Source organism: Artemia sp. Qi Xiang Cuo, chromosome 6 (assembly GCF_049724085.1).
Source record: "Artemia sp. Qi Xiang Cuo chromosome 6, ASM4972408v1, whole genome shotgun sequence".
Classification (NCBI taxonomy): Eukaryota; Metazoa; Arthropoda; class Branchiopoda; order Anostraca; family Artemiidae; genus Artemia; species Artemia sp. Qi Xiang Cuo.
The window spans coordinates 56,245,669-56,261,176 of NC_142799.1; the positions used below are offsets into that span (position 1 = coordinate 56,245,669).

Sequence of the window (15,508 nt, forward strand, 5' to 3'; positions counted from 1 at the left end):
TCATAATTTGATAAACAAATTTTTTTATCTTCCTAGAAAGAAATCGAAAATCCTCCTTGCCCCTACCTGCATTTTCGTGAACTGGCCCTCTGTTTCTCTATTATTTATTTCTCAGTTCTTGCATTGCAAAAACTTCAGTTATTGATGATACGTTTGAATGGTATCTTAGAATAAAAAAAAAAAAAAATAAATAACCACCTAAATCATCTTTTAATTTTAAGACCACAGAGAACACGCGAATTCAATGTACTGTTCTGGTGTTTTGCTTTTGATACGATTTTTCAAATAGCATTTACCTTCCTTTGGCACTTCCTTTCTTTTCCTCGATCTCGATGACTCTCACATCTCGATGATCTCGAAAATTTTTCCGCCTCAATAGTACATAGATACCAGGTTTAATGGAATCCATTTTAAACAACCTGAAAAAAGTAAGAGGTTCAGATAAATTGCTTTGAATGCAAAAAACTGCTGAATGAAACAAATCTTGCGTGTAACGGTAAACAGGTATAACATTAGAAACTAGCGAAAACCTAGTAAACTGGAAACTCAGGCTGATTAAAAAGGTAATGGTAATTTTCGGAAAAGCCATGTTAAGGCCTTAAGAATTCCTTTCCAATTTTTTTCGGTGCCTTGGGTTTTACTTTTGGAGTGAAACAGATTAAAGAAGATTTGTTAGAGCCAGGAATTTAAAGAGCACATCGAGGGTGCCCTATCTGGACCTTGAAGTTAAAATTCTTACACTCTGTTGCTCCTTACTTCTATTTTCAAAAATGTTTCCCTTCAAAATCTGTTTCCCTTAATACTCGAGAAAAATATACCAATTTTCTAGCATAAATTATCTCGTATTTATCTAGCAAATTTCTGAGTGAACCTGGAGAATGCGAACTTTCCCTCACAGAAAGGTTGTAACTGGGTTTATTTTCCTTCCCGAACATGTCATTTACAACCTTTAGGCGAAACCGCGACAATGTCTGCACTTTAATTAATTTCTCAGACTACACTGCCTTTTATAATTAGAATTGAACTGAAGCAAAATTAATCAAATCAAGTATTGTTCGAGTGTTTATCGACGAGGAAAAGTGCTCATGAGGTGTATTTTTCAGAATGTAGTGATCTTTGGTACAGCCCTGTGGCCAGGTGTTGCTAGGTCCTCACCAATATAGTGTATGACAACCACTATGTTTCTTTTTAGTCTTGATTTTACACATCATAAAAGTCAAGGAGTCAACCATTCTTACTTTCCAATAGAAAATCTATGTCAAGTAACAACGAAATAAGAGGAATCTTGGAAGGGTGTGGCAGTTGAATACATTGATATTGCGATTATAAAGATCTATGGTTTGTTTAAATACATTATTTAAGCTTAAATTGAAATTATTTCTTAATAGTTCTTAATACATAAGCCGTATCTTAATCGAGAATTATTAGAAAGTACCAACAATACGAATCTTGTTTCGAAACAATAGACGGTTTCATTTAAACAGCGCCAAACCAAAATTGTTGGCATTAGTCTCCGTCTTTTTTATATGAAACACTGCAAAATACATAGTTAAATGTAATCAACCTCAGTAAAGCAGCTTTATCCAGATGTTTAGACAGAGATAATCTTACTTTAAGCAGAAAAACAATGAGATAGCTTTCCATATAAGGAATGAAAGAGAAAGCAAGAAATAAAGGTTTTCTTAAAAGTTTCTTTGACAAGAAAAACATTAAATACCATATTGACATTAAAATTAATATTAGTTCATAGTGAGATTCTATGTTTTCTTTATTATTATTTACAAGTAATGATTTTATGAAGCTAGTGAAGTTTTCTGAAATACTTACTTTTCAGTTCAGCCCTTTTTCCAATAATTGTTGTCTTGAAGTATCCACACTTAGTAAATGTGAACGATTTGCTTTTCTTAAAATATCAAGTTCTATGTCAATGATTTCTTAAGCCTTAAGAATGACTGGCTTCGGCGAAAAGGGATAAGTCATAATCTATACAGAAGCAAAAGACACATCATGGAGCGGCAGAGCCAAATTGCCGTTGACCGTCCATCGTAATCGCACATAGGAAGAGGGCCACACCCCTTAATAAAGGGGGGTCAAGCAATTTTCTTAGGATTGAGGTTAAGATACGTGCATTGTAAGCCACTGTTTTTCAGAAGAGTTGCTTTGAAATTGGGAGATCCCCCCCCCCAGTTGGCTGGCATTACCGCCAATTTTAGCTATTATTGTTGTTAATGAGGAACTTGTATTTCAAAATACGCATTAGCTCTGTATAGAAGAACATCGTCTCATAGCTGAAATCTTGAAGAAAGTTTACTTTGTTACTAGTAAAACTACATGAGCCTCTCGGAAGCCAAATCAAATATGTTCATAGGTTACTTCTTTTTAGATTTTAAGCCAATTGATCCTAAGCTTAGTCATTATTGGTCCATACCGGTATTCCACACACCAAGAATAAAAACAAAAAGTTGGCTATCAGATAACGAAAAATATTTTAGAATCCAATTGGTAACTTTTACTCTTCATGCTCCAACATGCAAGTGAACACAGAAAAATCTCAATTTTTTTGCCAGATCATCGGTGCAGAATAGAAACCTGCGCTGCATATTTTTTTTCGTGTTGCGTTTTTTTTTTTACATCACTGTCCTAGCCTATAATCAATTTAATTCATGTGATATTTCAAGACAAAATTTGCCGTAGAAATTTTCAAGCCCGTAAAGCGACTCTTATGTAGATACACTGTAGTTTTTCGAATACAAGCTAAAGTCACTGAAAAGAAAAAAAGATTATAAAGAAAGTAAAACTTTCTAAGCCAACATAATAAGACAGGACACCAAAAAATCTTGAAGGGTCTCAACGCCCAACTCCCACATTCATCGACAGTTTCGTCGTCTCAATTTCTTTTTGGTTAAAATAATTTGTTTCTAAATGGTCCTTTCCAACAATAAAGAAACCTTGACAAAAGCCTGGTCAAAATATCAGCAAGATCTTCCTATTATATCAGCTTAAAATCACAATTTTTACTTTTTCCTGATTTAAAAACAACTCCCCTACCCCTATTGTTTTAAAATTATATGTGGCTACATATTGCATATTTATTTACTAACACAGCTTCAGTCGACACCAGGACACATCGGTTTGATTATTTTTTTTGGGGGGAGGGGATGTCAAAGATTGTGTGGATGTTGCAAATTTATACTGCGGTTGGATTGATGGGTATATCTACACCATTTATTCAATATTTCAATGGAGTACTTAAGCCCTAGGTTGAGTCACTAGCCTGAATTCCTTCTAGCGGTTGATCTAGTTTCTCCCTCTGAGTCTAAAATCACACTGTTTACCCAATGAGTCGTAATCATATCAGTATTTCCCCTCTCCCTCCTTCTCTTAAACGGGGTCTATTCAAATAAGAAGTTCACATAATCCGCTTTACCAGAGTGGATAGCTACTTCTTAGAGATGAATAACAATAAAATTATTATTTAAAGAACTTCGTTCTTTATTGAACGGATGGTGGTGAAATAGAAGCTTTTGAAAAAGAATGAATGGTCATTTTTAAAAGGATGTAACTCACAAAGCCTTTCTTTTGGGGATAGGTAACTACTAAGATTTCGTTCCTTCAAACAACTTTTTCCATACAAAAATTGTTTAGTTCTTCCTGAACAAAAATGAAAATGTGTGTCAATAAGTTAGTGTTTTAACTTTAAATCTTTTACTACTACATAACAATACTGCCGATTTCTTAAACAACAGTTTTGGCATTTTCTGATCAAAGGACCTAATATAGTATTCAAGCCTCTTGGTTCTTCCGGAGGCCCGACATCCTCAGTGAGGTTCAGATCATTCACATTTGCTGTTCTACCTTGACTTATACTTAATTCTAGTGATCTTATAGATCGTCTGGCAAAAGTAGTAAAACATGAAATTCTACAATCGCATTTCTACAATTACAACTCCAAGCTGACAGGTTACATGGAAAATGGTTCTCAGGTTTGAATGAATGAGAAAAAAAAACTGAAGATATTTAGAGACAGAGGAAATATTTACAAGAGAGGCTAGGAGATATTCAGAAAACACAATTTGTTTGTTTTTCCAATGTTATATTTTAAATCATCTTCCATCTTCAACTTCTTGGAGGTTCCTCTTAATTTTTTTTAGTCCTATAGTCTACTTATAAACTACTGATCTGACAAATCAGCTGTCAAAAGTCGTAAGACGAAAAATAATTAAAATCAAATCTATAAAAATTCAATTTCAAGCTGAGAGGTTATCTGGAAAATAGTTTGTAAGTCTCGGTTTGAATAAGCAAGAACAAAAAGGGAAATATTTAGCAGTTTCTTAGATGTCACCAATTGGTAATGTTACCCACAACGTTGCTAGATATAAACATCCCTTTTAGCACAATTTCCAGTATTAGATTTTGAGATCATCTCCCCATTTTCGACTTCTTGGATATCTCTGACAATTCTTTTTAGAAACTTGGATTTCTGGTCTGGTAGATATTAGGATCAGGACCATTGAGAACTGGTGCTGGACGCCAGAGCCACTTTGTTTCATGAAATCCTATCAAAGACAACGAAATTCATCATTCCAAGAGACCTGCAACTATTTAATCACAGCCTTGCTTTCTTGACGTTTCAATTGTGATTTCATCATATTGACAGGCCTAACACCTAAAAAAGACTTAACAATCTCTGGCTTACGACATGCTGGGCCAGGAGGCACTTATCCCTCTCCCCCCACATTTCGTTATGCCTATTTGTGATAATGTATTTAAATTCAATTATCTTAGCAGAAGTAAGAAGCGCTCAAACTTCTTGTCAACATTAGAGTTAACATTCTTCTTAGCAGCATTGTAGAACTAATATCACAGCACCAACCCACACAATTGCATAAGGAGGATATTTGTCAAAAAATCATGAATCCTCTCTGCTAATAATCCATACTAAAAGTGCATCTAAAATGAAGCAAAACTTCTTCCAATTCTGAAAATTCTTTTCCGGAGACTTGTGAGAAAAAAAGGCATCATTTCCCGTCACGAAAGTTTGCATTATATGCCATATTTATCTATTTCATATTTACCTATTTCGTAGTTTTACCTATTTGACTATTTCACGTTTACCTTATTTTTCTCACTTGGCCCCAAAGAGCACTTTTTAGATATACTTCTGACGAAGATGTAACGATTTCTTAGTTCTTGTAGTCTTTGGATAGTAATTTAAAAGACCTTAATTAAGGCAATACACATGCTTAAAAACAAAGCAATAATGAATGTTAATCAAAAGGTGATGCTAAACGATTCTCAAATACCAAAGTTTTCCACTGACAAATTGTTCACACGGTTTTCATAAAAACATAGTCGTTCACAAAGTTAATAAAGTTTTCAAACAAAATTAGACTAAGTGCTCTACAGTGTTTGAAAAAAATTAAGATGTTAATACCAATCAAGTCTATTAATAGTGAATGAGGCCTCAGGTTTAATCTTTAAATACAAAAAAAAAACATGAAATTTTGAGGTCTATTGATTGCTTTCAATTTTTAAATCAAAATCGCTGGTTTTTTTTAAATCGAAACCGTTATTCTCGTTATTTTTTAAGATTACTAACCAAGAAGCTTTGAGCGCTGAAATATTTGATTGCACTTTTTAAATTATCAAAACATTTTTTACTAGAGTCACAATATATTTTCCGGGAGCCATGAAGGCATCAATTTCTTTTCACCATTATAATATCTGTCACAATAAACATAAATCAAAAAATACAGAATACGAAACCGATCAACTGAAATTTAATTGTTACATGCAAGGCACAAAACAATGGCACCAATGATAAGCATGTGTATCAAATAGAGAAAAAAAATTAAAAGATTTGGAATCACAAATTCGTAAATTAACGCTTAGAGCAAGAATTAAAGAGCTTGAGAAGTTGAAGCACTTTCAAGGCTGAGAGAGCCATATGTAAATGGCATTTCGATTCCAAATTTGTGCTTGTGCAATTCATTTTTAGCACAATACAAGCGAGGATTGTCAATGTACGAATCACACCCATAGCACCAAACACTAATATCATAGTGGCTCAGAGACAGTTGATGTCCAGTAATTATATTATGTTCAAGCATATGACCATTCACATGTCGTCCACAAAATACTGCATAGCATTTTAAGCAAGTCCAATTCTCTACAGCTTCACTACAAAGGCAACATTTCTTATCCAACCAATCCCCATTAGGCGACGGGGAAACATAAGCTTCAAGATGTTCACAGTCTGATTTGGGATAAACAGCAAAGAGTTGGCCTGCTTCTACAAGACTTTGTATTTCTGGTGATTGGACATATTCTTGGTAAGTGGTAACACTTGATGGGGGCTCAGGAACAGTTTCAGGCACTTTAGGATATTCCACTCCAGATGAAATGCTGGATGTAGGACTAGACGTTAATGACATAATAGACGCTGCTTCAGCGATTAAATCAATTTCTGGTACTTCAATGGACACGAGAAACTAAATGAGAGACCAATTAGTCAAAGGTATCAAATAGATAGCCTTAATTTTATTCAATACACTTATAAAAAAAGAACAATAAGGTATAGACTACAGGAAGGCAAAAGGGAGCTTTATCTCCAAGATAGAAATTGTTTTCTTACAATAGAAGCCAATATTCAACCTGTCGGACCTATAAGACATCATTCCGCAGTATGGTTGACTGTTTTTGTTATCCTACTGGGTTCACTTTTGAACTTTCAAGGATTTTAGTTTCTTAGATAAAAGTGTCATTCAATGTTATTATTTTCCTTTTCTTGTATATCAGTTTTTCATCTCTTTATGGTATTTTTTTTTATATGTTTCAGGTGTTTAGTCTAGTTTTTATTCTTTCTTTTAACCTTAAAGGCTTTGAGACGTGAAACTAATCTTTGAACTTTAATTAGTATAATTTTTTTTCAGTGTATTTACTAAAAGTTAACCAGCTAGGCTATTTATGTTTTCATTTCATTCATAAACAGATTGGCAGCGTACTCTCAGAAATCGTTTACTTAGGTGAGATGAAAAACAGGCATAACTAGAAGGCTAATGTTCCTTAGACTAGAACACTGCATACCGGTATAACTCACGTTTCCAGAATTTAATTTTTTTACTGATATTGGCAATAAATTCCCAGAGGTAGAAAGAAATAAAGAAATCGCAGTGAAAAAATATAGAGGGATACAAGCATTGTCAGAAGGATTGTTTATACCTAACAAACGTTTATAAGAAGTAATATTATGACAAAGAAATAATACACCACGGCTTAAGTGAGTTTCGATGGTATTTTTGTAATTTCAAACCTTTTATTATAAACTTAATTTGTAAGATGTTTTCTAACCTTAATGCCTTCTTCTACAAAACATGGGCCAAAAAGATAATTAATAGAATAGACTATATAAAAAAATATTGACTAGGTACAAGTGAATAAGTCAATGAATTTGCAAGATTTTTATAAAACACTTGTGATTACCATCTGGCTACATTTTGAGCGCGCTAAATGCTTTCAAAACTAGTCAAACTTGATCGTGAAGGACTGGGATGAGAAGTAACCCTCTTTCTCACAAAAACGTTAATTTCTGTTCCTTTTTGCCTTTAGCGTTGCTTTTTACTTTTATTTGAAAAAAATACGTAGTCAAATTTTTGTTTTACTTTTCCATAACTTTTCGATTTGTTCATCATTTTCAAGTATAACTAAAAATCCCTGTGAAATGGAGCTAGGATATACTTGGAAAACTCCAAACGATGTTAGATTTTAATTAAACTGAATGTTATTTATAGAAATTTAGTCATTTATTTGATTAAGGTTTTTCTTAAAGATTAAAATAGATTTCAAAAGGACTCACGACCTTGTGGTAAGATTTTTGCAAACGATTGAACCAACAATTACCCCATTGCAAAAGTTAACCCTAACTCTAGGTTTATACACAGGCAAAACTCACTTGTTACAGCAGTTTAATTATCAAATTAAACTGCAAATTAATCTATTATTTTTTTGTCCAGAAATTTAATCAGCTAAAAAATTCAAGGGGACAACTATGCAATTTTTCCAACACAGCAACAATAGCCATGTAAACTATGTTAAGATGTTTTTAGAAATAAAGAGCAACGGGTGTGGAAGAGACAATCCAATGTGGAAACTAAAATTAATATTAATTAATTTTAATTTTATAATAATTTTTAATTTTATAAGAAATTAATTAATATTAAAATTAATATTAAAACCTAAAAATGCTCACTGATCGAATTCACAAATACTGCTGCAGTGCGTTAACCTAGAGAATGTTTTTTTTTCTGGCTCTTCAGCTTATGATTACCGAATCCGTTGTATTAACCTTCACTTTAAGTTTCTCTTCTGCTAAGTTAAACGACACTCACTAAATAACTTAAAGTTCAAAATTACAGCATTTGTCAGGGCTTTCAAGTTGATGAAATTTTACCCATGCTGATTTGCTGTTTTACATTCGCTTTAGGCCGAGTTATCCTTGATCAGGTTTTCAAGACTCGTTGAACCAAGAGGCATATCCAGGATTTATTTTCGGATGGGGGGGGGGGGGTGTACAAAGCGATATTTTCGGGGGGGTGTCTTACAAAAACTTCAAAAAATACAAAAATTGTTTGTTTTCATTTTTGTTACGTTTTTACGTGTCAGACAAAAAATTCGGGGAGGGGGAGTCAAATCCCCCCACCCCTTTCTTAGATACGGTTTGGTTGAACCTACAAGTTGTTTCGTCGCATGGCCCATGTGCATTAAATTCAATTATGGTTTCACTGGCTTTATTTTAATTGCGTATGATTCATAAAAGTAAATTCCTAGTAATTCAAAAAAACATTTATAAGTCAAATGGACAATAGTCATGGGCCAAACAAAGAGCCGGTCGTCATACCCAAATGGGGTATGAAGAGTTTAAAGGAAACTAGAACTTCATGGGGATGAAGAACTTCAACCGTGAAAATAAGAGTAAAATCAAACGATGAATAAAGAAACAATACAGGCAGAAAAGTTGTTAGAAACCAGGCTGGAGGAAAGAAGAACTTTCTTGAAAAATTAATAATAAAATTTTATTTTATAATAGCCCAACACAAAATTTTATTAATAAAAAAAATAATAAAATTAACAATAAAATTGAAAAATTAATATGTAACAATAACAAAATGGCGTATCTATCCACTTTCGTAATTCTACAGCACAAAAAAATAAGAGGATATCTTTAAAATATTATTTTTAAAGAGCTGTTCTCAGTAGATATACACAATAGATACACAATTAGATACACAAAATATATTGATGTGACTAGGTCAAAACAGCGTGCCAACACTTTCGCAATTTTACAGAGAACATATTTAAAATTAAAATTTCTTTTTTTAGTCGTAATTCTCAAGAACTATAAAAAATAATTGTGACAAAGCATAACTGCCATTTTTTTTCAGGAGATCAAAAATAGTATTTTTAATTTTACAGCAGAACAATCTTTTGCAAATTGAAATTTGAAAAATACAGTGTATGATTGAGTAGTCATTCTGGTGAAATTATGAACTATTATGAGTAGTCGTTTTGTTCGACCAGCTATGTGATATGATAAAAATATTTTTGGTTTCCGTGTTAAGAGGGATAGCCGTAAAAAACGCAGAAAAAGGTTTAACAATCTTTTTTTATGACTTTAACTAAAATTTACTAAACTAATTTAAATCGAATTGAGAAAACCCTCCATTCAAAGAAAAGCCAGAGTTGCATTTCAAAAACTGTAAGAGATAATTTTTGAAAAATGGAGGAAGTTAAAAAAAAGAGATTTGGAATGCCAAATCAGGTTGAATTTGAATTTAGTCTTTCGTTCCTAAAATATGAACCAGCACAAAAATACAATATAGCATTGCCCAAAATGATATCAAAATTAGATTTCTAACAGCTTAAACTAAAAAAGACTTAAAAAAAAACAACTACACGTGCATTCGTTTTTTTTCTGTTCAAGCCAAAAAATAGGATTTTTGAAAATACTCATAATAGTCCCACTTTTAAACAATTAAATTAAAAACATATTTTTTCAGATGAAAGCTAAAGAACGAGTTACAACTTAAAATAAGCAAAAACTATCGCGTATATATACATATACATATATATATATATATATATATATATATATATATATATATATATATATATATATATATATATATAAGAAGGCATGTGGCCCAGCCCTAAGGTCCTCACTCTTGAGGCGTCTAAGGAAGTTGTTCTGAAATGCCACAAAGGATTTTCCAGGATAAAGGGGTCGGGAAGACAAAATAATACTCACAGGGGAGATGTCCATCCCACTTTTGCCTTGTGTAGATATGACTGTGATATTCTACTTCTCAATACAAATACTTGGACGACAGAAGGGAATTATCACCCCTTCTGTTTAGTCTCCTTTAGTCTGTTTAGTCTGAACAAAAGAGGATTAGGGGTACATCTGGCCTCCATTTTGATCTGAAAGATTTCTTACAAAAACAAGTTGAAACCTTCTGGCCTAAAAACGTTTTAGGCAGCCCTCCTCCACAAAAGATCTAATGGCCTCACCCTTTACCTAATAGTTGGTGTTAAACATTGCAATACTGTTTAGTCATTAGCAATAATGCATACGTATTTCATATAACAAACATTCATTTTGTATTAACTGAATGTATGTTTAGGACGAATAAACCATCGCGTGGTCACATCCCTTTTAAACTGGAAAGCCATACAAAAAGTTTTTTGATTACTCTAAATCCAATGCTAGCCTAGAATTTTCACTCACTAGCACGATTCTTGTTTTGCAGCACAAAATATCAGAGATCAGCACTTACAGCAGCATGATCTTTTCTGTTACTTATAAAGCGGCGCTAGAACTTGATCCCTCTCTCGACATTATAATAACACTGGTTCAATACGATCACCTTTAGATGAAAAAAAAAAAGAAGAAAAAACACAGCTGTGACCATCTGTCTCGGAAAAATACAAAACTTCGTGTTTTGAACACAGGAGCTTAAACTTCCGGTAGAGGGATCTATGACAAATTGAATCTGATAGCGTGTTTTCATAGTTTCCTTTTTTGGGAAGTCCTCCCCTATGCGTTAAAATTTGGAAATTGCCTTATATTAATATCTTTTGGTGGGTAACTTCAGACTTCATGAAATTCTATTTTGGAAGTCTAGGTCAGTATTAGTATTGGTTGCTTTATACTTATGGTTCATTATTAAGAACTGTGACACTTTTTCATTTAAACTAATCACTAAAAACTGACAACTTATCTAGAAGAAAAACATAATAAATAGTGGAGCATTAAAGTCTTACCTTTAATGACTTCCAATACTGCTTGTGTACTCTTAAAGTGTTCCTGATTGAGTCACTTGCCGAATTCTTCAAGGCACGGTCAATAACTGGAGGTGGCAGAGGATCCCCTAACAGAGCTTTAGCTATAAAAGTCATAGAGTAACTAACAGCTTCTAAATTGTAACCACCTTCTAGTATTACAGCCATCCTTCCCTCAGCAAGTGTTGATAAAAGCTGTGTCATCCGTCCATACCCCTCGGGTGTCACTCTACAGCCACCAAGTGGGTCACCTCTTGCTGCATCCAACCCTGATGCGACAAGTACAAGCTCAGGATTAAATTCGTAAGCAACTGGAAGAACGATTTGGTGAAAGGCTGCTATATATTCCACATCCCCCATGCCAGACCCATTCCAAGCAATGTTGATGTTGAAACCTTTGCCTTTACCTTCACCAACAGCAGTATAGTTAGATTCTGACAAACAAGGAAAAAAGCCACCGTTGTCATAACGATGAATAGAAATATATAAAACACGTTTGTCTTCATAAAACATATTCTGTATTCCATTGCCATGGTGTATATCCCAGTCAACAATGAGAATGCGGTTTAATCCGAATTCCTCAAGTGCACACTGAGCAGCAATAGCAGTGTTATTATAGAGACAAAATCCATGGGCTTCGTCAGACTCAGCATGGTGACCAGGAGGACGAATAATGGCAATGCCGCATTGAGCTTTGTTAGACATAATACATTTAACTACCTCTATAGCATTTCCTGCAGCCAAAAGGGCGCAATCATTAGAGGCATTATTCAAGTACACAGAGCTATACTGACAGGACAATCTCTTTAACTGTTTAGAAGTCATAGTATTTGTTTCGTGCATTTTTTCAATGTGGTTTGAACTATGAGCACGCAGCTCCTCTTTGCAAGCAGGTCGGCTGGTAACTTTTACCATCCTGTCAAGAAGATTAAAGTCATTGAATTTGTTGTAAATTGACAAAATCCTTTCTGGTCTTTCTGGGTGATCATCAGTTGGACACTTGTGCTTCATCATTTCTTTGTCGTATGCAAAGCACAGTTTTTCCTCTACTTTACGGTAAGTAGTGCATAAGATTAAGCGGTCAATTGCGTGGTCAAGCCGTTTGAGTTCTTCATCTGAATGAGAAGGGTAGCAATCACGCGTAGGATAGCTTTCAGGGGGTTTATCTGGAATTACATGTAAAAACTGTAGATTTGGAATAAACTTTTCGTCTTCATCACAGGGTTGGTAATTAAAACAATTCCAATGAAACTTGACACAGCTTATTGTATTTAATATAGTTTCCTTGACTGAATCTGATGGCTCTTTGAATAAGTCAATTATTTTTGGACAGGGGTCACCTAAGAGGGATCTCAACGTGAGGGCAACTCCTTCTGATAGAGATCGAATAGAGTAGCCACCCTCTAAAATCACAGCAACTTTGGCTTTTGCAAACGCCATAAGCATTGATGTCATGTGAGCATAAAATGCAGGAGTAATCTCCATATTACCTTCAAAGCATCCAATGGCGGCATCATATCCAGCAGAAACAATGACTAGTTCTGGATTATACTCGCTTAAAACAGGAAGGATAATTTGAAAAAAAATGGCAGCAAAATCTTCATTTTTCATTCCAATGTCATTCAAAGGTATATTTATATTTTTTCCTGTACCAACGCCAGAACCGATATAATCTGAGTTTGATTCTCGTAGGTTTGGCCAAAAGAGACCATGTTCGTAGCGATGTATCGATATGTACAAGACGCGTGGGTCATCATAAAACATGTATTGCGTACTTTGGCCATGATGCACATCCCAATCAATAATTGCAATTCTTTTGACATCAAGATTATCAATAGCATGTTTGGCAGCAAGAGCAACATTATTGAAAAAGCAGTATCCACAAAATTCATTTGTCATTGCATGATGTCCAGGAGGACGCACCAAACCCATGCCATTCATAACTTCCCCTTTTACAATAGAGCTAATTAAGTCTATTGTCGATCCTGCTGCTAATAAAGCCATTTTATAAGTTGAAGGGTGAATAAAAATAGCATCGAACTTTGAGCTAATATTCTCTAGGATCGCTTCATCTTTTAGTCCATCAGTTTCTCTAAGTAAATTTACTAAGTCGGGTGTATGAAGGCTCAGAATTTCTTCTTCAGAGGCGATCCTTGAAGGAACTCGCTGGCATCTTTTAATAAGCCCCAAATCACAACATCTTTTAATTGGCTGTGTTATTCTTTCTGGTTTTTCAGGATAAGAGCCATCCCACAGACACAAATGTTCAGCCATACGTTCATCATATACGATTCCAGTCTTCCCCTTGACACAATCTTTGGCTTCTCTTGCTTTATCATAATGATCAACAAACTGGAATGCATTTGATTTTTTCTTAGCTGGCTTACTTTTTTTCATTTTTCCTTTAACAAAAAACATTGATCAGCTGTGAATAATTATTGATACTTGAAGCATAACAATAACATTCAAGCAGGTTTAGCATTAAGATTAGTTCAGAGCTGCTGTCAAACAGTAAATGCCAAAGCAGTAGTAGTCACAGACAAAGACCAAAAGCAATGATAGCCACAAAGGCTGTGCAAGAATATAGATGGCTGCATTGAAAAGTACTACCAAAGAGACATCTACACTATAAAGCCACAACTTTGCTCATTACGTTCAGTAACGGAATTAAAGTATGTTGAGGATTATAGGAGTATTTTGATCGAACGGAGAGTTCATTTTTGGAAAAAAAATTTTTGGCCATTATTTGCACCTTTTCCACCAGGGGAGATCTTTAGACCGATCTCTAGTGAAAGGGGTGAACACTCCTTCCCATTCCCTCTGTGCATACACGTCTGCAACAGAAAAAACAGCACACACTACCCTTGTAAAGTTAATTGTTCCTCAATGAAGCATGTGTTTAGCAAATAACTAACTGAAACTGAATAAAGACTTGAAGTTACTGCTCAGACACAAGCAATGTGCTTAAATCTCAAGTTTATTTTTTAATATATCTTGTTTTCAAATATCAAAGAGATTAAATTGTGTATGATCACGTGATTTTTAAAAACTTCTATAGAATTTGTCAATAGAGGATCAAAAGGAACAGTGCTAGCCCTAATAGTTAAGAAACTTGGACAGGGAGCTGACAAGGGTCTTTATTCATGGTCAAATAACATGTTTTTCAGCATATCAACATATCTTATGTATTGTCGAAAATTTAGCTATACAAGTTATTAATGTTTCCATTGGTCCTAGCAAGATATTATATTTGAAATATAAAACACATTTTCATTTATATCAATTATTGATTTCGTCTTGCACACAAACAGAGGACGCTCCTTCTCTTAGTAGAACCTTTCACGAAAAACTGGACAAACAGATATCTTTTTAAGAGTATGAAAGCTGAAATAACTTGGCTGAAACTGGCTGTGAAACATTCGCAAAAATGGAACTGAACTGCATATTAAAACTAGGTCTAGTTAACTAAAAGTGTCTTTGGAAGCACTTTTTAAAATATTTTTGCCAGGCTCAAAACACAACAGATACTAAATTCGCAAAGAACACAAGGACTCTAATTTTGTCTTATCTGAAATGATAAATGAACCGAATTTCTTACCGACGCAGTTAATTTCAAGAAAAGCAAAAACAATATTAAAGCCTAGATTGGTGAAGAAAATCATAGGAGTTACGACTTAAAACGAACACAAATGATGACGAGCATGCAATCAAAGTATATACGAACAAAGGTTATAAAGAACTGAAAAATAAAGCTCTAAAAAGACTGAAATTCCCCCAATACCAGCAGGACGCCAACTTCCCCGACAAGAAATGAAAAAAATTATACCAGGGACTTCTTCACTAAGGCAACACTATTGCATTTGCCGAAGTATACAAAAACATTAATCCATAACAGTGAAGAATCCGACCTTTGCATGGTTTAATTTTTTCCAAGCACTTGAATACTTAGAAAACATTCCTTACGCAACAAGATATGAAGAAACATGTCTATAACGCTAATATTACTACTAACGACCTTTCATAGCCCAAACCCACCTGAGGCCAAAACAGCTAAGCATGATTATCCCACTCCCTCCGCTGAAGCCCCCAATGTCTCCAAACGTTTTTTCAGGGTCTTCTAGCCCTTTTGTGCTGCTCGTATCTTGAGCAAGGAAAAGGAACTGACCAACTT

The 15,508-nt window shown here is 34.2% G+C and overlaps 1 protein-coding gene and 1 long non-coding RNA gene across 5 annotated transcripts in view; both read right to left on the reverse strand.

Moving 5' to 3' along the window:
- Positions 1 to 292: 292 nt before the first annotated feature.
- On the reverse strand, positions 293 to 5,828 carry LOC148951411 (uncharacterized). Its single transcript, XR_016141917.1, has 3 exons — positions 5,816 to 5,828; positions 5,116 to 5,182; positions 293 to 419 (listed from the first exon to the last, which is right to left on the reverse strand). It is a non-coding gene; the product is annotated as an uncharacterized LOC148951411 (long non-coding RNA).
- HDAC6 (histone deacetylase 6) overlaps positions 5,765 to 15,508 on the reverse strand; it is a 41,839-nt gene continuing 32,095 nt past the window's right edge. For all 4 annotated transcript variants that reach the window (XM_089090861.1, XM_089090862.1, XM_089090860.1 and 1 more), the window contains exons 2-3: positions 11,320 to 13,739; positions 5,765 to 6,491 (exon numbers count right to left, since the gene is read on the reverse strand). In XM_089090861.1, the coding sequence (XP_088946987.1) occupies positions 5,901 to 6,491; positions 11,320 to 13,734 (3,006 nt within the window). In that variant the 5' untranslated portion in view covers positions 13,735 to 13,739 and the 3' untranslated portion in view covers positions 5,765 to 5,900. The remainder of the gene's footprint in view (positions 6,492 to 11,319; positions 13,740 to 15,508) is intronic.